The sequence below is a fragment of the Candoia aspera genome, chromosome 4 (genome assembly GCF_035149785.1).
Source record: "Candoia aspera isolate rCanAsp1 chromosome 4, rCanAsp1.hap2, whole genome shotgun sequence".
Classification (NCBI taxonomy): domain Eukaryota; kingdom Metazoa; phylum Chordata; class Lepidosauria; order Squamata; family Boidae; genus Candoia; species Candoia aspera.
The window spans coordinates 52,112,364-52,138,036 of NC_086156.1; the positions used below are offsets into that span (position 1 = coordinate 52,112,364).

Below are 25,673 nucleotides of genomic sequence, written 5' to 3' on the forward strand. Positions count from 1 at the left end.
ACACACACACACCTGAGTTGGGGAGCAAATGAGGGGGGGGGGGGGGGAAGGCAAAATCTCACTCTTTTTTTCAGGCCTGGTCAGGGGAGAAGCCTCTGCCTGCTGAAGTCATTTTAAAAAAGGTTGCTCTCCATCTCTTACACACACACACACACACACACACACACACAGAACCCTGAGTTGGGGAGCAAATAAGAAAAAGAAAAAACAGGCAAATTCTCACCTTTTTTTCAGGCCTGGTCAGGGGAGAAGCCTTTGTTCCCACCTCTCTCCCTCTCTCAGACACACACCTCCGAGTTGGGGAGCGAATAAGAAAAAAAAAAACAACAGGCACATTCTTACTTTCTTTGCTGGCTCGAACTTGGTGGCTTATCAGGAGGGTTGCCAATGACCAAAATATGACATTTGTTACAAAATTAAGCAGAAATATGCTATAACACCTTTAAAAAGTCAAAATATGACTTTTCAGGCAAAATAAAAAGCATCTAATCCTCATCAGATTACTCTAAAACGTGCTTTAACTTACTTATAAATTCAAATAAAGGTTCCAGAAAAAATATGACATGTCATAGAAATCCTCGCCCTATTGACAAGATATAATAATATTTTATTTTGGTTTTTAAACTTAATAGTGTTAAGACTGTTGTAGCATTATTAATTATAAAAGTAGATAACTTGTATGTTTTTATAATTTGATTTTTATTATAGTGGACAGAAATATATAGAATAGTGGTAGGAAGGAAATAATTAAATGGATATTGCTTTAAGGGGGAGGGAAGTTGATTTAGAAATATACACACACACAGCCACAGTATATATATGTATGTATGTGTGTTTGTGTGTGTGTGTGTATGTATATGTATACTTTTTTATATATAAGGGGAAGGATCAATTGTATTAGTAATTTGCATGTGTCAATGGAAGGATGTACAGAAATAATGTGATCTTGGTTTGATTAAGAGCAAGGGTTTTACTATGGAAATTGCTGTATATTCTTGCTGTTGAAAGTTGGAAGTCACCTCTGTATGTAACCTTTAAAATTCTTTTTCTTTGTGTTTCACACTTTTTAGTTTCTTTTTCTTTTTGTAGTTTGTTTTTCTGTAGCTTTTATCTTTGTTTTAAACTTAATAAAATTCTTATTAAAAAAAAAAGGAAGGATGCTGATGGGGAGCAAGGCAGTGGATCCCTACTTCGTCTTTATGGCTCAATTTAACAAATGAGCACTTACAATCCCACAATCCAAAGTAGTTATATTCTTACTCAATGTACATATTATCTTTATGGATAGTTGACATCTCCCCCCAAATAGAACCAATCTTGTACATATTTTGTCACAATTTGATTCCGTCTGAGAACATAATTTGCCATCATTAGTCTCCATAAGATTACACAGATTGCAACTTGGTCATAAGCAGGAGAACAGGCTCTTCCTTTGAAGAGGCCACAACCTTGTTGAATCTAAAGCCAGAGCAGCTAAATATCAAGAATCTCAGCTGCAGAAACAGCTTCATCTTAACATTTCACCCTCATCACTAATTCTTCTATGGGGCAGGAACTTGGAATGTCCTCACCTGCCAAAGAAGATGAGACTTTTATCTTCTGTTTATGAGGTATAATTAAATCTTAAGTTTCTTCTCTTAAAAAATGCAAAATCAAAGTACATGTAATGAGTGTAAGAGAAAGCAAAGAGAAAACTCACCCATGATACGCTCCAATTCAACAAATTAAGCAAGAGGAGGAGGTTAAGGAATAGAGAAGGCAGCCTCTAAGCCTCCATGCCATTGGAAGTTCAGCAGACTTAACTTTTGGTGGAACATCAAATTGAGATTTTTATTCTAGTGGATTTTTAAACTTTTAGTTTAAACAGAACCTCTTATAACAGTTAGCATTTATATTAACACGCTTAAATATTTTTCCTCACTGTTTTTTGGGAAACAATATTTACAGTGCATTCTTATATGCATCAATCTAGCTAAGAATATACAAGATATATTCTTATCTAAGATCAAGGGTCATTAAATTAAATGGGCATAACTTTTAACTGGATGGATATAGAATTGCACAGTTAATATTTAATTCCAAGTGCAAACTCTGTATATCAGAATGGTGGTAATGAAAAATTTATTGAGTGTAGTGGTGTTTAAAGTTTATACCAGAAGCTATAAAAATTCATAAACAATTTCTGTAGAATTGTTTTGACTTGTAATTCTGGCAGAGCTCTCTACAAAGGGTGAAGGAATCAACCTATCATTTGTCCTTGGAAATGTGGAAACTAGGTGGAACCACAAGCTGAAGATAAGAATAACTGCAGTGAATTGTGGTATAAAAGAAATTATATTGACTGTATTAACTCTTGAGTCTTTAGATTTAAAGGAAGGGGGAAAAGGAAAGAGTTAAATAAATAACGAAAAAATTAAATAAAAGAAGAATGTAGGTTAAACTATGGCTAAGGAAATATACAAATTAATTTTGGTAGTTTACTGGCTGGGGAGGGGGAGAAGGCATCTCAGTATATCACCCCCTGCTTAGACTGTGAAGATTTTTTTGCTGTTGGTCTAAGTGGGATTGGAGGGTAGGGAGGCTAGATATGGAGGCCTGGCACAGATGGGGGGGTGGGGGAGGGATGAGGGAGGGGGATGATTTTCAAAGGGAGGAAGGAGAATGGGAGGAGGTAATAATGCAGAAAGAAGAACACTAAAGTTATACATTTTGATTAAAACATTAGGCAACATAACGGAAGCAATAAGCTCTCAAAAATTCCTCGGATGTGAAAAAAATATTATTTACACAGAGAAACTAGATTGAGATATTCTAGGGATTCCAATAGTATTTAAATCTTTAAAATATCTAGGCATCACAATTACCAAAAATATTAATATTTTTTATTAATAATTACATTCCAATTTGGAAGACATTAAACAGGGAAATGAAAAACTGGGCTTCAAAACATTTCAGCGTTTTAGGGTGAACTGCAGATGTGAAAACGAAAATCCTTGCAAGGCTCAATTTCTATTTCAAGGCCTCCCAGTGGAAAGTCCAGAATGGGTTTTAAGATATTGGCAAAAAAAAGTTTATTTTTAAATAGAAAGCTTCTGTTTTCATGCAAAAAATTAAGAATAAATAAAAAGGTTTTATATAGACCTCAGAAACAGGAGGCTGGGGCATGCCCAATTTGATATTATCAGGAAGCACAATTAGGACATATGATCCAAACTGAAACTATTTTAGAGCCAAATAATTTTATAAATAAATGGTAGGTTCACCAGAAATGCTCCTCTAGAATAAATAAGATTGAAAATGTTTTCACTAAAATGATGCTTCAGATTTGGAAGAATAAAGACAAAGCTTTGATAAAGGATATTTCTCCTTTAACTCCATCAATAACATATATCGATCCAGATAATCACTATGGTCTGGCTAAAATGGACCTTTTGAGAGAATACAATCTTTGCAGACTAAAAGATTTTTATAGCAACAAGGAACCTCTCAATAAAATCAGATAGAACAACAAATAGGTGATAAGTTACCATGGTTCTTCTGGTATCAACTCAAATATCTTTTTGGCAATAGGAATGTTAGAACTTCAGCAATTCAGCCTTATACCATTTTGGGGATTTAGTACCTTGCTTAGAACAACCAAAAGGAACAATCTCAAAAACGTATAGATTATTATTACAGTTAGAAATAAGAGATCCACTCCATGGTTTAAAGGAATCTTGGGATACTGGTCTTAACCAATCCATATAGGAGACAAATAGGCAGGAATTGTGGAAATCTGGTGGATTTACCTTATCTTCAGTGCAAGAATTGTAGTAGAAGACTATACATGCTGGCACTTGACTCCAGTTAGACTGGCACATACTGTATATATCAGCATTATTCTTCCAAATGTTGGAGAGGTTGTGAAAAAAAAAAGGGGGGTGTCTTTCATTTGCAGTGATTATGCAATAAAGCTATACCTTTTTGGCATAAAATTTTTGGGGAGATAAGTACCATTACTAAACAAAGAATTTAGTGTTTCCCAGAGCTAGGCTTACAAGCTTTATTTACAGGACCAAATCCCAAGCTTAAAAATAAGGAACTTATTGTCTATTTAATTTTAGTAGCTAATATAATGATTGCCCAACATTTGAAAACTCTAGATACTGTAACAATTGAGATGTGGATTAACAAGGCCTCTTCAATTAACACATGAGAAAAAAATCACAAAGTAAAAATAATGAAACATCAGAGGCAGGAACCACAATCCTATCAAATTTGGATAGTTTTTATAGTTTATCTCAGTAGCAATTAGCAAATTAAAAATAATTTGTAATGTGATAATATTTCACATATATGGTAAATTTGTATGTGGACAGTAGCTGTCTCTACTTACTTTTAGTCTATCTTTTGTATTTTCTATATATTTTTTCTCTACGCATCTTGAATATACTGTATGTTATTCAGTTACTTGATAATATTTGTTAATCATAGTTCAATAAAAAAAATTAAAAAATAATTCTGAGTTTCTTTTCCCTTTACAATATAGGCTCAGGTATCTATTTTTAGAATATCTGTGGACTTAATAATAAACTATACCCCACTCATATGGGCAAATTCATATTTAGCAGTATTTTATTTTGAAGGTATGAGATTATTTAATTGGATAAATGAGTAAGAATCTTTTAAAGAAAAGTTGCCTGACAATGACATGGTGCTAATTCTTTTAGACATCTATTTAAATCAAGAAATATTAAGCTACTAATACAAACTTAAACACAGAATGTTCGAACTATAGTATATTCTGAAAGTATAGTAACAATCTATTGTAACTTCAGTAACATACTAAGGTTCTGTTTACCTAACAAAAAATTCAAGCCAAGAATTTAGATGCTTCTTTTAATATATATTGAAATAAATATTAGATCTATTTTCTTCAGCTTATCAGAGTTGCACTAGTGTTGGTGCAGAGTGAGTTTTTCAGGAACTATTTCATATGACACTTCTCACCATTGGAAAAAGGCCTAATGAATGGTAACGGCGTGATATAGCATTTGGCATTGTCTTGTTCCTAAGGTTCTTCAGTTCTTCTTGTGCCTCATGAAGCATTTCCATACACTCTGCATATTTATCTTCCAGCTCTCGTAACTGCAATAAAGAAAAAATGGAAATGATAACCAAACGTGTTCTTATTCATTGTAGCTTTTATTAAAATGAAGAAAAACACTTTTTATAAAACATTCATTCTAAATGGATCAATTATACAACTTGCACTTATATTTTGTTTAGTATATACCTGTGAGGATTGGGTTTTAAAACTGTTGCTCAAATGATACAAACACAGATTACCTCTTCCCAGTGGAATACAGACTGGGAGAAAGAAAACCCTGCATTATTGTGCTTTGAATTACAGTACTAATATCCAATCATCACAACATCTATGAGGGTTGAATCAAAAGTAATCACATCAGTTCCTGTTTTATTTAATAAAATATCTATTTTAAATAGGGATATTTTATTAAATAAAACAGGAACATAATCTGTGAAATCAGCTCTTTTGTTATTTGAATTAACTTACGGATATTGGCTACACATTTCTGCCAAAAGAGAAGCAGCTTCTTAAAGCTGTCATGAAAGAACTGCATACTTAGTGTCCTCAACCAGTCCTTTCCACTTCCTAATTTCAGTCAAATAAATGCCTACAGAAGTTTACCTTTAATTTTGGGAAAAGGTGGAAGTCATATGGCACCAAGTCTGCACTGTGTAGAAATTAGGGTAAGATGATAAGATTCAACTTCACAATTGCCTCTTGGGTGGCTCATGAGGTGTGACGCCTACTGCTATCATGTTGTAAAAAATGTTTTGTGCTTCTGAATTCTGTTTAATCATTATTTCAAAATTTTAAGTGTTGTAATGTAGTACTCCGAGTTCATAGTAGTGCCACGTTTGAGGAAATTCATGTGAATAATACCATTTGCCTTCTAAAAATTGTAATTAAAAGTTTTCCTGCCAAACCTTTTTATTTTTTATTTTGCAGTGAATCTTCCTGTATTCCATGGACTGATGCTTCATTTCTGGTTTTAATAATGAGCCCATGTTTTGTTGGCTGTCACAGTGCTATGAAGAAATCTTATACCTTCATTCTTATAAGCATGACAATTGCTGGCAAATTTCAACTCTTGAAGCTTTTATCTCTGCTGTCAGCATGCAAGGAACCCATCTTGCACAAACAGTCTTATACTGAAGAACATCAATAATTTGACTCACATTTTCCTGTGAAATGCCAAGATTGACAGCAATTTCCCTTTAAGTGTTCTGTTGATTGTCTTTGATCAGTTCATCAACCTTTTTCATGTGAAAGTCATTGGTTGCTGTCACAGGTTGTCCATTTAAATCTTGATCAAACAAATCAGCTATTTGTGTTCATCATCTTTTAGTTTTTTTGCCCAGTAATGCCCAGTACTCACTTAACACAGTCATCACCATAAACAATCTGCATTCAGTAAATTTCAATCGGCAGTATTTCACTCAGTCACGGCATATTGCTTAAAGTGCACCAATAAGTAGGCTTCCATTTCATGAATGATAGCAACGCAATTGTTCTCACAGCAACGTCCCACTAACTGAAGTGAAAGAACAGATACTAAAGAACAGATGCTAAAGAACACATTCATACACACACACACACACACACACACTCCATATATATGTCTTCACCTGTAACATCTACTCCTATCTGTAAAGAGTGGAGAGATATCAGTTCTGCACAGTAGACAAAACATTTACCATACAGAATCTCCATGTTTCTATTTCCTTCTGAATTTATAAAGCTTTGCCAATTAAAAAAAATGATTCTTACATACAATATTCAGAAAAATCAATAATATACAGTATGTAACACATGTTGTAGATAGCTTCAAAGGAAGCAATTTCCAAGAGTGAAGCCCAGATACTTTAAGCAAATTTTAAGAAGTATGTCAGGGAAATCAATTACGTGCTTTAAACCCAATGAAGTCAATAAAGCCAAATGTGCCTTGATTAGCCTAACGCCAGACAATAAGCTGTCCCTATTTTATTCATATCACAATCCTAGACATGATGACTTCTTAATAAATCTCACTATCTTCAGGGTACCTTATATCCCCATTAATGTACAAAATTATGTTTAATTATTTGATGCACTGAACATATTAATCTTAGAAACAATAGTCCTCACTTTCAGCTAAAATGATTTTCAGGAAAAAAAGTATGTAGATATAGATAGTGAGTGAGCTTTGCAGATTGCATCATTGTTATGGTTAATCACTCTTGCTTCCTTCTCATCTATATTTTTATTTGTCACCATTAAGGTAAAGAGGACAATACCAGCTCCCTAATTTAACACCTGCCAAAGGGAGGGGGAACACTAGCTTCCTAAGAGCAATGTTCTTATAAACAAAGGGTCACATTTGGATTCCCAAAGTACTGACCAGATACGTCCTCAGACCATCTGAAAGTGCTGTCTGCTAGAGACCCAGTCTTCTCTAAAAAATATTCTTGGTAGAGATCCTACTGTCTAAACTTATGATCAAGTCCATAATAAGAGGTGTTATTAAATCATCTCCAGCTGTTATTGTTTATACTCCTTGTTTCTTAAGAAAAGTTATCAAAAGGTGGCAAAAGTTCCCAGACAATTTGAACCTCAGCATAGCCCCAAAGTCCTGGAGGATGCTGTGCAATTGCTAGCTGTAGAGCGTCTGCCCGCTGTCCCTCTTGGGATTTCTGGCATGCTGAAGGGATGTGGATTGTTATATCTTTTTCTGTTAACTCCCTTAATATTTATTTAATAAAAACTTCTTTTTACCCTGGTTTGAGTCTATTGCCTGGTTTGAGTCTATTGCCTTGAGTCTATTGCCTTGAGAACCAGTTGGCTCTCAAATGACTGCTTGAATACCAACACTTCCTGCCAAATAAAACAACCCTTCTGAATATATCAAAAGTCAGAGAGAGAAATAAATGAATGAATGAATGAATGAATAGAGGGGAGGGGAAGGGAAGGGAGGGGAGGAAAGAGAAAGAGAGATAAGGGTAAAATAAATATAGTATGATATGCTAAGAGTAAAGGTTTTCAATCCCATGTGGAATCACAGAAAATTTGAATTTAAAAATCATATAAATATTTATTTTTAATAAAAATATTTTTCTAATGTGAAAATAAATCATAATTGGGCAAAAACCACTTTCCTGTTTCTTAATTCCGATTATTACTCACTTCAGCTGTGAGCTGCCTTTGGGCATCTTTAGCTGCTCCCAAATGTTGGGCAAGTTCTTCATTTTCCACCGTACACTGAAAAAGGATAAACAGCAAAATATTACATCACAGTCATCTTTCCATGGTTTCTCTATTTCAGGATTTAAAGGGCTTTAAGCCAAAGTAAGGGATATAAGAGACTGCATCACACTATGGCTAAGTATCAGCAACTTACAGCTTTTGCCTTTTTCTGCAAATCCACTATCTGAGAGAGAAGATGGGTGATTTCTTCCTGTTGTCGGGCAGCATCTTCAGTCTTCTTAGCTAACTCTTCAGAAATGCTGGCAATCTGAATATTTGCATCTCCTTAAAGAAATAACAAAACAATCACTTTTTAAAAGAAAAAGAAAGAGAAATGACCTTACATGACAAACGTGAGCATCAGGTACTAGTTAAATCAATACATTTTAAGATACTTTTTCAACTCTTTCAGAGCTACATGGTGGTCATGAACAAAAATACTGATAAAGTCAATGTTACTGTAACTTAGCCATACAAGGAAACTGATAGACAATTATTAGCCAGCCAAAAGTTGGGAAACACGTATCAAAGAGTTTTGTCCTTCCTGAAACAGTCCAATCTATTTTTGTGCTGGGAATGAAGGTACTTTCCACTTTGTAGCAGCCTACTTGTTCTAGGCCTGGTTTCTCAGGCAGCCTTCTCACTTGTCTGCAGAAGATCGTGTGCACTTAGCTGAAGGCATTTCCTGATTTCCAGTGGCTACTAGGTTAGGGTTTAAATACAAGGCTGCTACTTTAGTAGGATCTTTTCCTACAACAGAATAATTGAATGGGATGACATTCCTTCACTCTTTCATGAAGACAGTAAAATAGAAGGTTGAGCAGAATTTTGCTTTTTATGACGTTTCAAATAAAATGGCATTTATTTAAAAAATGAGTTAAATAAGAATTTATAGGTGTCCTAATCCTGGATTACTTCAAAGATAGGAAGTACACAAAAATAGTACCAAAGGAAAAAAAGTCAATCCCAGTTATTTATGGTCTATTAAAAAAATTGGATGCAGCAATTTGGAAAATCTTTTATATAATCTTAATTATATACCTAAATTAAAACATGCAGGTTTGGATCCAGCAGAAAATAGACACATTTTATGAATGGAACTAAAGCATGAGTAACTTTATCTGGATCCAGCCACAATTTGTTTGGCAAAACTATTCCTTTAGAAGCAGAATCTGTATGCTTAAACCATACTTTAAAATATTTTATTCAAGGATACTTATCTGGAGTGGTACAATAACTACTAGGTAAGCTAGAATATTTCACTGGACCAAACCAGTTTTTGCTCATTACAATACTACTACTTAATTAGTCTTTGCATAAACCCATAATATAAAAAAAATGGACTGCAGATTTTAAAAAAATAATTCATTGTACTGATAGTTTTGATTGATTGATTGATATTTCAAATTATATTGGGGGAAAGGCCAATCTCATTTCAACAGAGAAGACTATTTCCAGTGCAAAATATACCAATGGTTTTCCAAATCACACATAGTTCCAATCATTTTATTGCAGATTTTAAAAGTTAAAGCAAACAGTGAACTAAAAATATACAAAGTTTGATTTTAAATGCCATGAAACAGTTTTTGCTTCACTTAATAAAGCAACATTAGATTCCAAGTATTTTCATTTCATAACCATAACAAAATATTTTGTTAATTACAGGTAGTCCTCATTTAACAACCATTCCTTTAGTGATGGTTCATACTTATGATAGTGCTGAAAAAACTGACAACCAGTCCTCACTTATGACTGTCACAGCATCCCTGCGGTCATGTGACCAGAGTTTGGTTGCTTGGCAACCAGTTCACATTTATCACCGTTGCAGCGTCCTGTGGTCACATGACTGCCATTTTCAACCTTCCTGGATGGATTCTGGCAAGCAAAATCAAAGGGGAACTGCATGATTTGTTTAATGACTATGTGTCATGCGCTGCCTACCTCTGAATAACGTTCAGACACTGGGTTGCAAAGCAGGCTCTGGTTTATTTCAGGATAGGTACAACGTTGTTAGAAAAAGCTGAGAGTGACAGGAGCGCGCCGGTGCGGGGTTTAAATACCCCGCGCCGGTCAGCGCCCCCTCGCTCTCGGTCACGTCACCCCCCTTTGTCCCATGCGTTGCCCTGCCATTGGTTGAGGGTTTCTAGGATCGCCCATCCTCAGGTTTTCATTCTTCTGCTGATTGCTTTCAGCTGGGCGATCCCCGTGGTATTGCTGCTGATGGCTTGGGTGGCTCCGTGATCCGTTTATCTATTGTTTGTTAGCCGTTAGTCGTTGTGGGTTGATGGCTACTTAACTTGTACCCCTTCACCTATTTCCTTGTCATTGTCATGAGTGCCATTGCGCTGATTACTTTAGCTCAACGGCACTCATGACATACTGCCCCCTTTCCGAATAGTGTTCTCCCCCGGGTTTCTGGGTTTCCCCCATGGAGCTGTCAAAACGCCATTTTTTTTTTTTTTTTTTTTTTCAAAGTTCCCGCCGGAGTAGTTGTCGCCCCTCCCTTTGCTCCTCCCTCTACCACGTGCCTTCCCAGGGTGTGTCCATGGTGCGCATGCTCGGGTTCTGACCTGGCGTGCGCATGCTCCAACCACACCCTGTTTGTTTGGCTCAGTTCGGCGAGGCGAGAGGCGTGGCTGGTCGGGTGCTGCTCAGCTCCAGGTAGGGCCCTTTTTTGCTTATTTGGAGTGCGTCGCCTTTGTTGTGTCTCCTGGGCGTTGCCCCCAGGTTGCCCTGTTGACTTGCTTGCCACTCCCCCGCGGCCAGGGGGCGGGGGGAGGGTGCTGGCGATCGTTTGTCACCACCCCGTGGGCCCGGGGCGGGGGGAGTGAGTCCCGGGGGGGGGGAAGGTCCACCCAAGTCGCGGGCTTGGGGGGGGCCCCTTCCCTTGGGGCACGGGAGGCGGGGGGAGGCCTGCGGGGGGGGGGGTTGGTTTTGCTGACCTTGATTGCGGTTTGTCGGGGTATGCCCGGTGGAATGCTCTGGTCAGGTCAGGCGCTTTAACGTTGTGCGCCGCCACCCATTCCGGGTGGGGGAAGTGTTTCCACCTGACCAGATAGTGTAGGGTTCCTCGTTGCTTGCGTGAGTCGAGGATGTCCCTTATCTCGAAGTGGTGTTGCCCGTCGATCATAAGCGGTGCGGGCTGAGGCGTGCTTGGGTGCCATCGGGAGGTGGTTGCCGGTTTTAGGAGGCTGGTGTGGAACACCGGGTGGAGCCTCCGGAGGTTGTGTGGCAGGTCCAGGCGTATTGCTACCGGGTTCACTATTTGCGTGACTCGGAACGGCCCGATGTACTTAGGCCCCAGTTTTTTCGAGGGTTGGGTTGACTTTAGGAACTTGGTGGAGAGATAGGCCATGTCCCCCGCCTGGAACGTCGGTTGTTGGCGCCGGTGCTTGTCGGCCTGCTCTTTGTAAGCAGCCTGTGCCTCCTTCAGCGCCGCCGTGATTACTGGCCATGCTTCCGCGATCTTCCGTCCCCAGTCGCTGGCGTCCACCTGGGGTTCCGGGGGTTGAGGTAGCTCCGGTATGGGGACGAAGTCGCGCCCCGAGACTACTTCGAACGGGGTTTTTCCCGTGCTCGTGTGGACGGCGTTGTTGTATGCGACTTCGGCGAACGGGAGCAGTTCAGCCCAGTCGTCCTGGTGGTAGTTCGTATAGGATCGTATAAATTGCTCTAAGGTGGCATTAAGAACCTCAGTGGCTCCGTCCGTCTGCGGATGCCAAGCCGTAGACAGGGCCTGTTGGGTCCCCGTCAGCTTCAAGAAGGCCCGCCAGAATTTGGAGGTGAACTGTGTGCCCCTGTCGGTCACCACACGTGCGGGACATCCGTGTAGCCTGTACACGTGGATGAGGAAGAGTTTGGCTAGTTGTTGTGAGGATGGGACTGACGTGCAGGGGATGAAGTGGGCCTGCTTTGAGAAGTAGTCCTTCACCACCCAAATGGCCGTTTTCTTCTGGCTGGGTGGGAGGTCCACTATAAAATCCATAGAGATTTCCTCCCATGGGCGGGAGGGTTCTGCCACCCGTTGCAATAGCCCCGCGGGTTTGCCTGGTGCCCGTTTGGCCCGAGCGCACGTTGGGCAGGACGCCACGTAGGTTTTTACGTCTCGCCTGAGCGCGGGCCACCAGAATTGCCGCCGTGTTAGGTGTAGGGTCTTGAGGAACCCAAAGTGTCCCGCTTGCTTGGCGTCGTGTGACCTATGCAAGATCGCCTGGCGTTGCGAGTCCGGGACGTAGATTCTGCCTTCCCCCCATGCTAGGTCTTGCGCCATCGTTACCTTGTCGGGGTTTGCCAGGAACCAGGGGTCGGTTTTGAGGGCGGCGGCGAGGTCCGTGCGCATTCCCCCTGGTAGTTGCGGTTGCCTTCTTTCCGTCGCCGGTTGTCCCGCCGTCGGCTGCGCCGTAGCGTCGAGCTGCCTCCGTGCGCCGCTTCGGGTGGTCACGGCCATCCCCAGTTGCGAGGCGGATAGGACCGTCCCAATGGTGTCTGGGGCGGGCTCTTCGTCTTGGGGCAGCCGGGAGAGGGCGTCGGCCAGGAAGTTCTTCTTGCCCGGCATGAACTTCAACTGGAAATCAAAGCGGCTGAAGAATTGTGCCCATCGGACCTGTTTTGGGCTAAGGCGTCTAGGCGTTCGTAGGGCCTCGAGGTTCCGGTGGTCCGTCCAGACCTCGAATGGTTGGGTGGCTCCCTCGAGTAGGTGACGCCATGTTTCTAGTGCCGATTTCACCGCAAAGGCTTCTTTCTCCCAGACGTGCCATCGCCTCTCTGTCTCGGAGAACTTCCTTGACAGGTAGGCGCATGGTTTCAGGAGCCCCGTGGAGTCTTTTTGTAGGAGGATGGCTCCCAGGGAGAAGTCTGAGGCGTCGGCTTGGACCACGAACGGCCGTTCTGGGTCCGGGTGCGCGAGGATTGGCTCCGTCGTGAACAGCGCTTTCAGCTTGTCGAATGCGGTCTGGCACGCGGGAGTCCAATTCAGCACTGTGCCTGGGTTCTTGGCGCGTCTGGTGTCCCCCACCCCTTTGGTTTTGAGGAGGTCCGTTAAGGGTAGGGCTATCTCAGCGAACCCCCGGGCGAAGGACCTGTAGAAATTCGCGAATCCCAGGAAGCTCTGTAGTTGCCGTCTGTTGCGGGGCCGCTCCCAGTTTAGTACCGCTTCGACTTTTGCGGGGTCCATCTCGATGCCGTCCCCGGAGATTCGATACCCCAAATAGTCTAGGCGGTCTTTGTGAAACTCGCACTTTGAGGGCTTTGCATAGAGCTGCGCCCTTCTGAGCTTGTCGAGGACTTGCCTGACTAAGGTTACGTGTTCCTCGTATGTTTTTGTGTAAATAAGGACGTCGTCGATGTAGACCAGGACCCCTTTAAACAGATGTTCATGCAGTACCTCATTGATGAGCTGCATGAACACCCCAGGGGCCCCCGCGAGTCCGAAGGGCAGTACCTTGTACTGGAAAGCGCCTAGGGGGCAGTTGAACGCCGTCTTCCATTCGTCCCCCTCCCTGATTCGGATGCGATAGTACGCCTCGCGCAGGTCCAATTTGGAAAAGACTTTGCCCGTGGACAGGTGGGCGAGCATGTCCTTCACCAGGGGTAAGGGGTATTTGTTGGACAGGGAAGCCGCGTTTAGGCCCCGGTAGTCGGTACAGAGCCGTAGGGTCCCGTCTTTCTTCTCCCGGAATAGGACGGGGGCTCCGACCGGTGAGCATGCTGGCTCTATAAATCCCCTGTCTAGGTTTTTATCGATGAACTCCCGGAGGGTTGCCATCTCCTTCGGGGTCATCGAATAGATCTTTGGTCTAGGTAGGGGGACGTCGGGCAGTAGGTCGATTCGGCAATCCGTCTTGCGGTGGGGGGGTAGTTGGTCTGCCTCTGCTTCTCCGAAGACCTCGGAGAAGTCGGCGTATTGTTCCGGTAGGTCTGCAGTGGTGGCGGCGTTGTCTTGTGTGGTCGCCTCCGCTCGTCCTACCGTGGGGTTGCTTTTGCCAGCTGGTACTGGTGCTCGATACTCGCCGTCGCCGAATGTGAAGGTGCGGGTCGCCCAGTTGATCCGCGGGTTGTTTTTCGCGAGCCATGGCATCCCCAGGACTGCAATGGGCCGTCCGATGGGCGTGACTACGAACGATGTGCGCTCGGTGTGAGTGCCCATTTGCAGGGTGACCGGCTCGGTTTGTAGCGTGGCTGGTTTCCCCCCCGCTGTGGAGCCGTCCAGCTGGTGGAATGCCAGCGGCGTGGGGAGGGGGAAGCAGCGGAGTTCGAGTTTGGCGACTAGGTCGGGGTGGATAAGGTTTTTTGAGCACCCCGAGTCCACTAGTGCCGCGGCCGTGGTGGCTCCGTTGCCGGCAGAGAGTTGAATTGCTGCCAATATTACGGAGCTTTTGTCGTTTCGTTGAGGTGGTTCGCGTTGCTGTCCCGCCGCCTGCCTCGCCACGCGTTTCAGGGCAAGCGGGGAGCATTTCCCGCCGGCTGGTCGGGGTCGGTATTGTCCTCTTCTCCCCAGTAAGCGTCCCAGCCCTCTTCCGGTGTCGCTGTGGCCACGGTCATTCGGCGGTGAGGGGGCGGCCCCGGGTTGGGTGGTTTGGGGCTAATTTTCGGGGCGGGCTTGGGCGCGCTGGTCGGCGGTCGGTTGGCGAAGCAGTCCGCCGTCTTGTGCCCTAATTTGCCACACCTCCCGCAGGGCTCCCGGTTGAACTTCTTTTTAGGGTATATGGGGCCGGCCATCCCCCCGTGTGGTGCGGGTACCTTTTTCCCGACGTAGTTTGTGTCTTCCGTGGTTGTCATAAGGAAGGTGCGGTGCGCGTGTTCGGCTTTCCCCGCGAGGTGGATCCACCCGTGTAACGTTTCTGGGTCGTCGCGGTAGAGGGCCCATTGGAGAACGTCGCGGTTGAGCCCCTTTTTGAAGATTTCCAGCAGGGTGGTCTCAGACCAGTCGCAGACCTTTCCCGCGAGGGCTTTGAACTCCAGGGCGTAGTCAGGGACCGTGCGTGCGCCCTGTTTAAGTCTCTGGAGTGCGCTTTTCGCCCGTACTTTGGCTAGGGGGTCTTCGAAATAGTTTTTCATCTCGTTGATGAAAGCAGGGAAGGTGGCGAGGGCGGGGGAGCTGGACTCGTACAGTTGGACGTACCAGTCCGCCGCCCTGTCTTGGAGTTTGATTGCCACGGCGCCGATCTTGTCGGCCTCGGAGTCATAGGAGTGTCCGTGCCTCCCCATGAACTCCCTAGCGTTGGTGACGAAAAACGAGAGTTTTGAGGGGGTCCCATCGAAGAAGATGGGGAAGTCCTTTGGGGCCCGGGCGTTTTGCGCGGCCCCGCCTCTCGCTTCCCGGGATGTGGTGTCGGCCGCCTGTGCCGTCTGCTGGCTTTCCGCTGGCTCGTGTGGGTTCGGTGCTTCGCTCGGGGTGTGGGCTTGTGCGGGGACGTCATTGGGTGGCGCGGGGGGCATAAGCGCCTGGAGCATGGTCCGGAGTTCCGTCAGCTGAGCCCGCATGGCCGCGAGTTCAGCTCGTGCCTCCTCGTCCACAGCCCGCACCGCCGCTGGGGCCGGTTCCGTTGGCGCGTCCTCGGGGGGGGGGGGTTCATCGTCCCTCCGCCGCGGGTCCGCTTCCTCCTCCGTCTGATGGGTGTCTCCGTCGTCCTCCTCCGTGTCGAGCACCGTGGGGCTGTCGCTCCACGCCCGTTGCTGGGGTGCGATGTGGGGCGCGGGGTCCTCCGCTGGTTTCGGAAGTCGTGCTGCTCCCTCCCGCGGTCGGGTTGCCTCCGTCGCCATCTCCCCTTGGGGTTGGAGCTGAGGCTCGGGTCGGGTGGGGCGGGCGTCCATGGCTCCGGGAGTCCGCGGTGCCTCTGGCCTCGGTCGGTCCTCCTCTGTCTCTTGCCGCGCGGCTCGCCCTCCTTGCCCGCGCCGTTCCGGCCTCATCTTGCTGGTCTTCTCGCCGTCTACTCCTCCCGCGGCTCGTTGTCGTCCGGTGGGGCTCGGCGAGGCTGAGTTTATGACTCTCAGCTTTATGTCATGCGCTGCCTACCTCTGAATAACGTTCAGACACTGGGTTGCAAAGCAGGCTCTGGTTTATTTCAGGATAGGTACAACGTTGTTAGAAAAAGCTGAGAGTGACAGGAGCGCGCCGGTGCGGGGTTTAAATACCCCGCGCCGGTCAGCGCCCCCTCGCTCTCGGTCACGTCACCCCCCTTTGTCCCATGCGTTGCCCTGCCATTGGTTGAGGGTTTCTAGGATCGCCCATCCTCAGGTTTTCATTCTTCTGCTGATTGCTTTCAGCTGGGCGATCCCCGTGGTATTGCTGCTGATGGCTTGGGTGGCTCCGTGATCCGTTTATCTATTGTTTGTTAGCCGTTAGTCGTTGTGGGTTGATGGCTACTTAACTTGTACCCCTTCACCTATTTCCTTGTCATTGTCATGAGTGCCATTGCGCTGATTACTTTAGCTCAACGGCACTCATGACACTATGTGGTTCACTTAACACTCACAGTGATTTGCTTAACAATCGCTGCAAAAAGGTCATAAAATCGAGTTGGATTCTCTTAATGACCACTTCGCTTAGCAACCAAAATTCTGGTCCCAATTGTGGTTGTTAAGTGAGGACTACCTGTAAGCAATGTTAAAGAATTGTGAGCATGAACTATTACAAATCAAGAATGAGGTAAATCTAATTTATGAGGTGTTCAATTGTGACTACTAACTTATATCTCACACCTTTAGTAGTCTATGTATTTAGGAAGTAATGATGAGCAACAATGAACATATAATACTGGATTCTCCATACAAAGCTGTGCTCCCAGTGTTGTAAGAAATATATACAGTATTTTCAAGTTAACACTGCAAGTTATATTTGATACAACATAGCCCAGACCCTCCTGGAATCACCACACTCATTTGGCTTGTATGAGAGTAAATTAACAATTTTTAAATTTATTTAAATTAGCGTACTTAATTTTCCCCCTCCAAAAAAGATTAAGATTATGAAGGTAAAAAGATAGGTAAGCAAAGCATGAATGTTTAAAAATACCAACCTGGGAATGAATGAATGAATGAATGAATGAATGAATGAATGAATGAACGAACCAAATATCTACCTCCCTCCCTCCCTCCCTCCCGGAAACCAGGGGGCCGTATTTTTGGTGCAGCAGTTCTTGAATGGTGGGACTGATGATAAATTGAAGGCAGTATATATTGGGCTAATCACATCACTTTCCTTGGATATATCAATGGCACAGAATCCACCATCCCAGCTAAGAACCCTATTATCTGAAGAGTCTATCCAGAAAGCAGAGAAGAAGAAAACATACTGAGCTCCTTCACGCAATCATTTACAAGTTGCTGTTCTTTCTCTTCATAAGTAATGGTTTCAGTCTTCAGTTGGCAGGCCTGTTCAGAATATCAAGAAATAAAAAATGATCACTCAGTTAACATCTTGCTGGTATAGCACTGCCATTTGATTTTTTAAAATAAGTTTTTCATAGCAGTATATACAATTCAAGGACAGCTAAAACTTTTATCCTTCTCCTTTTCCTCTGCAAATATAACAAAAAATTGACAAGCTGCCACTAATGTCAAAAAGAGAAAAAGAGGGAAATATATAAAAATGCTTTCAAGATAGCAGGGATAATTTAAATATAAAAATGCAATATATTTGATGAAGAAACTTTAATGGAGATTAAATCGGTTTAATGGATACTTAAAGGCAAATAAATGCTCAATAACATATCTGAAACAAATGCTTATTTTAGAAAATGCCAACATGTTCAAGAATCATTTAAGCTTGAGCATTTTTTAATCCTCATACTGGATGTAAATTATAATAAATTAAAAGAAATTCTACACAGTGAATTACACTACTTTACAAAGTGATCATCACGTGGTCATTTAGACTTCACGGTGACCAAATCATTTTGAAGCTTACCTTAGGAACAAGACACCATCTTCCCTACGACATAGTAATAAAATAGCAATGATAAGCAAGTGTACTACTCAATATCAGTCAATGCAATGATATCGTGAATGGAAGTAAATCTCAGAGCAGAGCTACCATGTATCCTAAATGCTGTAGATTTATTTCTATCATTTATTGTTCATAATTACATAGTGATCTAGGGAGAGTTTTAAGGGATATATTCTTTTCATTGGCACCATCAAACTTTTTCCCAATTTGGAAATTATTTTGTTGTGTGTGTCTGTGTGTGAGAGAGAGATCAGCCTGAATCAGTCCACTGAAGAATGAAAGCCTCTTCAATAAGGTAATGAATTATAATCTACCACAGGGTAGATTATAATCTAATCTGTACAGTGCAGGCTAATAGATTGACATTTTTTGATTTCCCAGTCTAGGGTTCAGAGAGAGTCACTGGCCCAAAGTCTCCTACCCAGCTTCTGTGCCTAAGGGAACACTAGAAACACAGATTTCCCTGCTCTTAGCCCAGCACCTTAACCGTTACCAGTTATTTATTTATCCCTGGCTCTCATTCTTCTATATCTGTATTGATATATTTGTATCTATATCTATGTTTATATTTATATCAAGTAATGTGACCTGGTAGAATGTAGACAGGATACAGAACAACATAGTCATCACTCCTCTCTCTCTTTCTCTTTTATATTTGAACAAAGAATCAAATTCACTTTTATTAAAAGGTTCCCTTAAGATTACAAGTTAGGTAAACATTTTTAGAATATTCTCCTAACTCACATAGCAAGATGATTCTTAGCAAATTATATTCTTTGTCTTCCCTGACAAGAAATATTTATTCTTAATCTTGTCATTCAGATAGACAGAAGACTCTGAGCTTCTTTCAGACCACTCCTTCTACTCCACTTTCCAAATCTCTCTCTCTTCAGTACTCTTTCCCTCCAGAATTTCAGCTGGGAGGATATGCTCTCTGTTATGCAGCATACACTAGGCTCATTCTATACCTGGAAAAATCTCATTCTACCATAAATATTAGACACTGTAGCCTGTGATTCCAGAACAGTTTGATTGCCCCAACTACCACTGTTGCATTTGGGCTACAAAACTTGTATCTTTTTGTCACTCTGCAAATATACATATGGAAAAATGTAAGACAAATTTATGGTAGTTAAAAAGCAATGAAGCTTACCTCTGATCTAAGGACAACATTCTCCTCTTCAAGATCCTTCAGTTTCTTTTGAAGAGAATCAAAATGAAAATAATTCTGGACAGATGAAGATGATTCATTCCTCTTCAATCTAGTAAAAGATATATTAAGGCGTTTATGCATAGCTCTTTTGTTTGCAACTACTGTGATGAGTTGTACAACAGCCTTTCAACAACAGAGCTGATTAAAATTCAATTGTGTCATAGAATTTTGGTAGGTTAACTAAATTTAAGTTTATTTTCTTTTTTCTCTACACACTTTTAATGTGGAAATTTATGTTATAAAATAGGAAAAAATCAATTTCTGCTCACTACATGAAATTATAAAAAGAACTGTCATACTGTAAAAAATTAAGAACCTTTAAAAAGTAATCTTAAAATTATAGAGCTGATATAACGTAATAAAGAAGACAGCACCAAAACAGATAGGAACACTAGGATTGCACAACTGTTTCAAACTGTTCTGGGCAGGGAATTTTCTGAAACATCTCATTCTAAATATGAATCTGTTTCAAACATTTTGAAAGTGTTTTGAGCTTTCTGTGGGGCATTTTGTGAACTTTCACAATTGGAACAGTTCAAGATGAAACATTCTACACGCTCCTAAGTAACATTTCTATTTCCTACCCTAGACTTACGGAGTTGAACAGATGGATTCTGGCTCACTCTCTTCAGCAGCACTGGTATAAAACTGAAGCAGCTCATCTTTCATGGACAGCTCATGACGCAGTTGAGAAACCTGAACAAATCAAAGGGAAAAAATACCTATCACATAGTTTTCAAGTTAATCTTGGCAGAAAAAAAAAGGACATTGACTGCTTCTTAAGCAGAAACAGAAAAAGGCTCTGCACCACGAAAAAATTTAGATCAGGAATCCCAAGACCATTTTAAGAACATTACCCATCCACAACTTTTCATTCAAAGTGTCAATTCATCACTGTGTTTTATCTACAGCTGTAGTTATTTAGATGATAGTACACCAATGGAAACTTGCCATAACTTGGTGCTGAATCAATATAAGGACTTCTATAATATTACCTTAAGTACAATGTGGTAACCTATGTCTATGTGCAATTCAAAGTACCAGCAGATTATCATCAAATTTACTCATCTCAAGATAGACTACGTAAAACAGAGCATTACGCTTGCTTTGTAACATCAATAGGACGGGCTTCAAAAGTTTCTGGTTAGAGTCCAAAATGCTGAATCACAATAAATCTTTAAAAGGGTCACTTCAATACTTGCTTTAGTACAGGAACAGAAAACCTGTAACTCTACTGATGCCATGCCTCAAGTCCTAGCATCTCTCACTACTGACCATTTTAGATGGGGCTGTTAGTAGTAACATATGGAGGGCAACTGGTCCACCGACTTTGCTTTAGCAGATGTACATTATAAACTAAATCAAGCCAAACTTAATTGAGGATATTTGAAACTTAACACTAGCCCACATTATTATTGTGGTTGTTAGATTTATATACTGCCTTTATTTTTGTACATCTCAAGTGGCATATATAATGCTCCCTCCTTTTATTTTCTCCATAACGCCCCTGTGAGGTGGACTGGGCTGAGAGTAATTCACTGTCCCCAAGTGACCTAGCTGGCTTTCATGTTTAACGAACTAGAATTCATGGTTCTCCCAGTTTCTAAACCAGTATTAACAGTCTGGTTGTTGCTGGTAGTTACTTTTAAAGCCCTTCATGGCTTGGGACTGGGCTACTTACAGGGACCATCCCTCCCCAATTGTTTCTACCTGTCCAGGCATGCTCTAGGTCTCATCAGCTAAGGGGTGCTGGCTGGCAGGGCCCAGGAGGAGGGCCTTTTCTGCCATGGCACCCACCCTGTGGAACATCATTCCATTCAAGATCCACTAGTTAATTGAGGTAGTTAGGAGTAAGTTTCTGTTCTACCATTCACAAAGGTTTAAGAACTAAGCATGGGGCATAATTTTAGTTATGCATTTGACTATACCTTCTGTAGTGAGACAGTAATTAAGAAATACAAAGGAAAACCACAGATTGGAACGAATTATTTACTGAAACCATTCACTGCTTTGTTTCTTTCCCTCAGTGTCTACCATGTTCTTCAACACTTTTTTTATTGTTTGAACAGAAGCCCCGTTCTCTGTTACAGTTAACCCCTACATTTGGCTCTTCAGATTATTCATTTTATTTGCACCAAATTTTCAGCTTAATTGTTATTTGAGCTAAAGTTAACTGAATGTTAAAATATATAATATATTAAATATATTAAATATAAAAACTAAATAAAACTAATCATTTACATACAAAGATCTTAAAGAAAAGTTGTCCCACTTTTAAGAAGATTTTGTTTCATTTTAATCATAACGAGAAGGAAAGAACCAGCACCAAACCCATTTTGAATAAACATAAAGCCTGTGAACTGAGTTTATTTTATGAGTGATGTGTCTCAAAGCCTTAGTGCTTGAATTGACAGCACTGATATATTGACCGAATGTCTGTTTTACAGTACCAAGTGTACAAAGGGAGTGGCTAGAGGAAGTTGAAACTTAAAGTAGAGCAATTTCACATAAAGAACTAGAAAATCCTGCTACCTCTAAGAAATCTTTAAGACCTAGGCCATACCACAAAAGATGACACAGACGAACGTGTCAATCTACATGAGGGAGTGTGGAGGTTTCTTCCCAACTGCATATGCCAAGGTGAGCCAAGTGGGGGCTAAGCTGAGGGGTGCAGTGGCGGATTCGTTTGTACAACTCCATGTTGCCATGGCCCCTGAACTACATAGTCTGAAGGAGTTTATGAGGTTCCTGAGAGAGAGGTTTGAGGACCCCTTAGACAAGCACAGGGCAAAGACAGCATTGCAGCAGCTGAGGCAGAGGGAGAAGAACATAGCAGAGTATGCCATGGAGTTTAAGGTCCTGGCGGGAAAAATACTGGACCGGTCCGAAGCTACTAAAGTGGATTATTTTAAAGGGGGACTGCAACCCAAAATCCTGAGATGGGCCCTCTGGCGAGGCGATCTACCAACATTGCAAGACTGGATTTGGTTGGCTGGAGAGGTGGAAAATATCCAGTACCAATTTCGCAGGCAGCTGTGGGCCCAAGCGACTGGCCAGATATCCTTCAGCCTGAGAAAACCATTTCAACCCTGAGAGGAAGCTAAGGACAGGGGCTGGAAGAGAGGAAGCTACTATAAGTGTGGAAAAGATTCCCATCGAGCTTCAGAATGCTCGCGTGGAGGAACTGGAGCTGTGGAGAAATCTGGTGGGAAACCAGCCAAGTCTCCTCCAGCGAAGCGCAAAGGCGCAGCAGCTGCAGCCCTGGCACACAAGGAGACAGAGGGCGAAATTCCGGAGGACTTCAGGGAAGAATCCAAGGAGGAATTCCCATAGCCAGCGGGAAACGGGGCACATCTGTTCTGAATTGCGCCAGCGAACAGGTGGAGAATCCTGGGCATAAAACTTCTTCTGAGGAAGAGGACGACGAAAACCCTAACCCTAACGTCTCACTGTCTTTGAGTGAATGCTCGAGTGGGCTGGTCATTACACTAGATCTGTTACGAAACAGACGAGGAAGAAATGTCAAGATATATGTCATGAGCACTGATGGTGAGCAGGAGGGGGCCCCTATCCAGGGGGGAAAACGCATACGTAGTAGAGAGAATTTGAGCTGTCATTCAAAGAGGCACAGCACAGACCCGCCTTGACTTTTGGGGTTTATCTCTATGGGTTTTCTAACACTTCTTCAGTTTGTTAGGATTTTCTATCTACTGTAGCAGTAATAAAACACTAGAGACCTATTCCTCGTCTCGGCATGGTTCCTGCTTGTCAGGACAATATATCACCAAATAAAGCCAAGTAGGTTTCATTAGAAGCAGGGGAAAGCAAATTTTCTGAGTAAGAAACAAATCATGCATATGTAACTACCCTTACCTCTTCCCTGATATGCTCTACTTGTTCTTCAAGAAGTTCATTTCTCTCAGTAAGAGTTTTATTCTTCTTTAGCAATGACTGGCCAATTCGAGCAGCTAATTCTAAATCCCGCTCTTTCTGTAGGTAGGAAGGAAAGAAGGAAGGAAGGAAGGAAGGAAAACAAATAGTCTGAGTTATGGCTCACAAAGGAAATGACCATCACTGGAAAGTACAAGAAAGTTGAATCTATGTCCTAGAGAAAAAACTAGAAAATCTGTTTGCTTTGTTTGTCTATTTTTGAAACAAATAAACCTATAATTTCTCCTTTAATTTTCTTTGTGTTCTGCTGGAGACACCCACTTAATTTGAGGAAACTAATTTGTGCAGTAAACAGAACTTAACGCTGTAATAAGTTCATGCATGATCAGGAATAAAACCCTTTCAATAGCTTTTATTTCTAAAGTCAGTATGTGTAGAAATATATTTGGTATATAATTTGCAAAGTGCAGTGGTACTTAAAGGTTTGTGAATTCTTTTGAATTTTCAATAAATATGCCCTAAAATGTGATCTGTTCTCCACACAAGTCCTAAAACTAGATAAAGAGAACCCAATGAAAAAAATGACTCAAAAACATACTTGTCATTTATTTATTGAGGAAAATGATCCAAAACTACAGATCTTTGTGTGGCAAAAGTATGTGAAATGCACTAGGATTCACAGGTTTGTAAGCATCACTGTATTTACAGGGGACTTAACAAAATCAACACTTTTATGGCCTCTTATCACAAACAAAGCTTAACATTTATGTATTTTTTTCTTAGTGTTTGAAGTATAAAACCTGTACTTTGTATTCAAAGTATGAAACTGCATGTGACAAAAGGCAGAGTAATATCTCAATATTGAAACTGAATTGAGGTTAAGCAATAGAGATTAAGTCCTTACACTTAAATCCTATAAGACTAGATCCAGTGACTTTTAGTTTGTAGTGCAGGTGATGCAATGGCTATGTTCAAGCAGTAGTAAAAGCCACATGCCACAATATGTCTTACAGTACATCAAGAGTTATAAGGAAGGTTAGTGAATTGGAGAAACTGTGAAAGAATATCATGTATTTCAACATCTTTGGAGGATGGTAAATATTTGCCATTTAGGAAGTTGTCTCTTATATATTTATAACACACCGCACTACATATATTCAAACATACTGTATATTTCAGGCAATTAATTTCAGTAATACTGTAGGAACCAAGTATTTCTGGAAAAGTTTCAAATAAACTTCTAGATGGTTAGGCGGATAGATATAGTAACGTTTCTGACACAGCAGCCATGAAGAACAGCTCTTTTCATTCATGGGTTGTTCCCAATAATTCAAAGAAGCTTTTTAAATTAAAAAAAAAAAGTTAACCACCAGAGCTTAGGACCCTGAATAAAGTTAGTAGACGAGGACTGGCAACATTTTTTGGTCTGTGGGATTCCCTTGGGCTTTGAATGGTATGCTAGAGCCCACTCTCTGAAAACTAGACAAGGTCAGGACAAAAACATTAACAGACCCAGGACAAAGACTAAATTTGATTTGATTTAATTTGCATATAATTTAAATTAATTTAGACAAAACTTATATGTTTGATATGTTTGCTATAGTATCTGACTGGTTATGATTGGTCTTAAAAGCTAAGCAGGTTCAGGTCTGATTAATACTTGGAAGGGAGACTTGCAGGGAATATTAGGATCTGCAGGCTAAACTAGGAAGTTAAAAAAACATCTCAGAAGGTGGCAATGGCAAACTTCAAGCAGTCAAAAACTTAGATGGACATATCCATCAGCAGCTGAACTTGCTTTGCAGGCAATTTTATTTAAGTTGAAAGAGACTTTACTTTTTCTTTAATATAAGTAATTTCATATAATCTACAAGGTGGTATGTGGTTTTCTCAATTTCAAGAGATACTGATGGCTTGGAGTCCGATGACTAATATTTAATTGAGCTAGGACAACTTACTTCTTTCAATAATGCATTTGAGCACAAACAAAGCACTGGTTTCAATACAAGAAACAGTGATTTTCTCAATGGAGATAAAAGGTGCTGGTTGGACTTTTAATATAGTAAAAAAGAAAGGTGGCTGATCATCCCGGCATGAATTTCTAGTAGAAACTTGATAAATGTGACTTAGCTTGGTTTATAGTTCCCTACTTTTACCCAGGAGCAATTAACTCTCAAGGCTCTTATTCTAAGTTAATATTATTGATTTAATATTATATGATTTTTGACAAAGCCCCTCATCCAGGGATCTGGATGAAAACTGTTTATATTCTCTGTTTGCATGAATACAACTATTTTTGTTGTAATGCCTGGTGTCATTACTGATCTCTCGTG

The 25,673-nt window shown here is 41.7% G+C and overlaps 1 protein-coding gene across 8 annotated transcripts in view; it reads right to left on the reverse strand.

Moving 5' to 3' along the window:
- Nucleotides 1-25,673, reverse strand: part of TRAK1 (trafficking kinesin protein 1) — a 101,027-nt gene that overhangs the window by 32,977 nt on the left and 42,377 nt on the right. For 6 of the 8 annotated variants that reach the window (XM_063304146.1, XM_063304145.1, XM_063304144.1 and 3 more), the window contains 7 exons: nt 23,323-23,439; nt 20,045-20,145; nt 19,390-19,498; nt 17,584-17,662; nt 8,445-8,575; nt 8,231-8,305; nt 4,990-5,127 (listed from right to left, as the gene is read on the reverse strand). In XM_063304146.1, the coding sequence (XP_063160216.1) occupies nt 4,990-5,127; nt 8,231-8,305; nt 8,445-8,575; nt 17,584-17,662; nt 19,390-19,498; nt 20,045-20,145; nt 23,323-23,439 (750 nt within the window). The remainder of the gene's footprint in view (nt 1-4,989; nt 5,128-8,230; nt 8,306-8,444; nt 8,576-17,583; nt 17,663-19,389; nt 19,499-20,044; nt 20,146-23,322; nt 23,440-25,673) is intronic. The other 2 variants (XM_063304143.1, XM_063304139.1) reach the window with 1 other exon arrangement.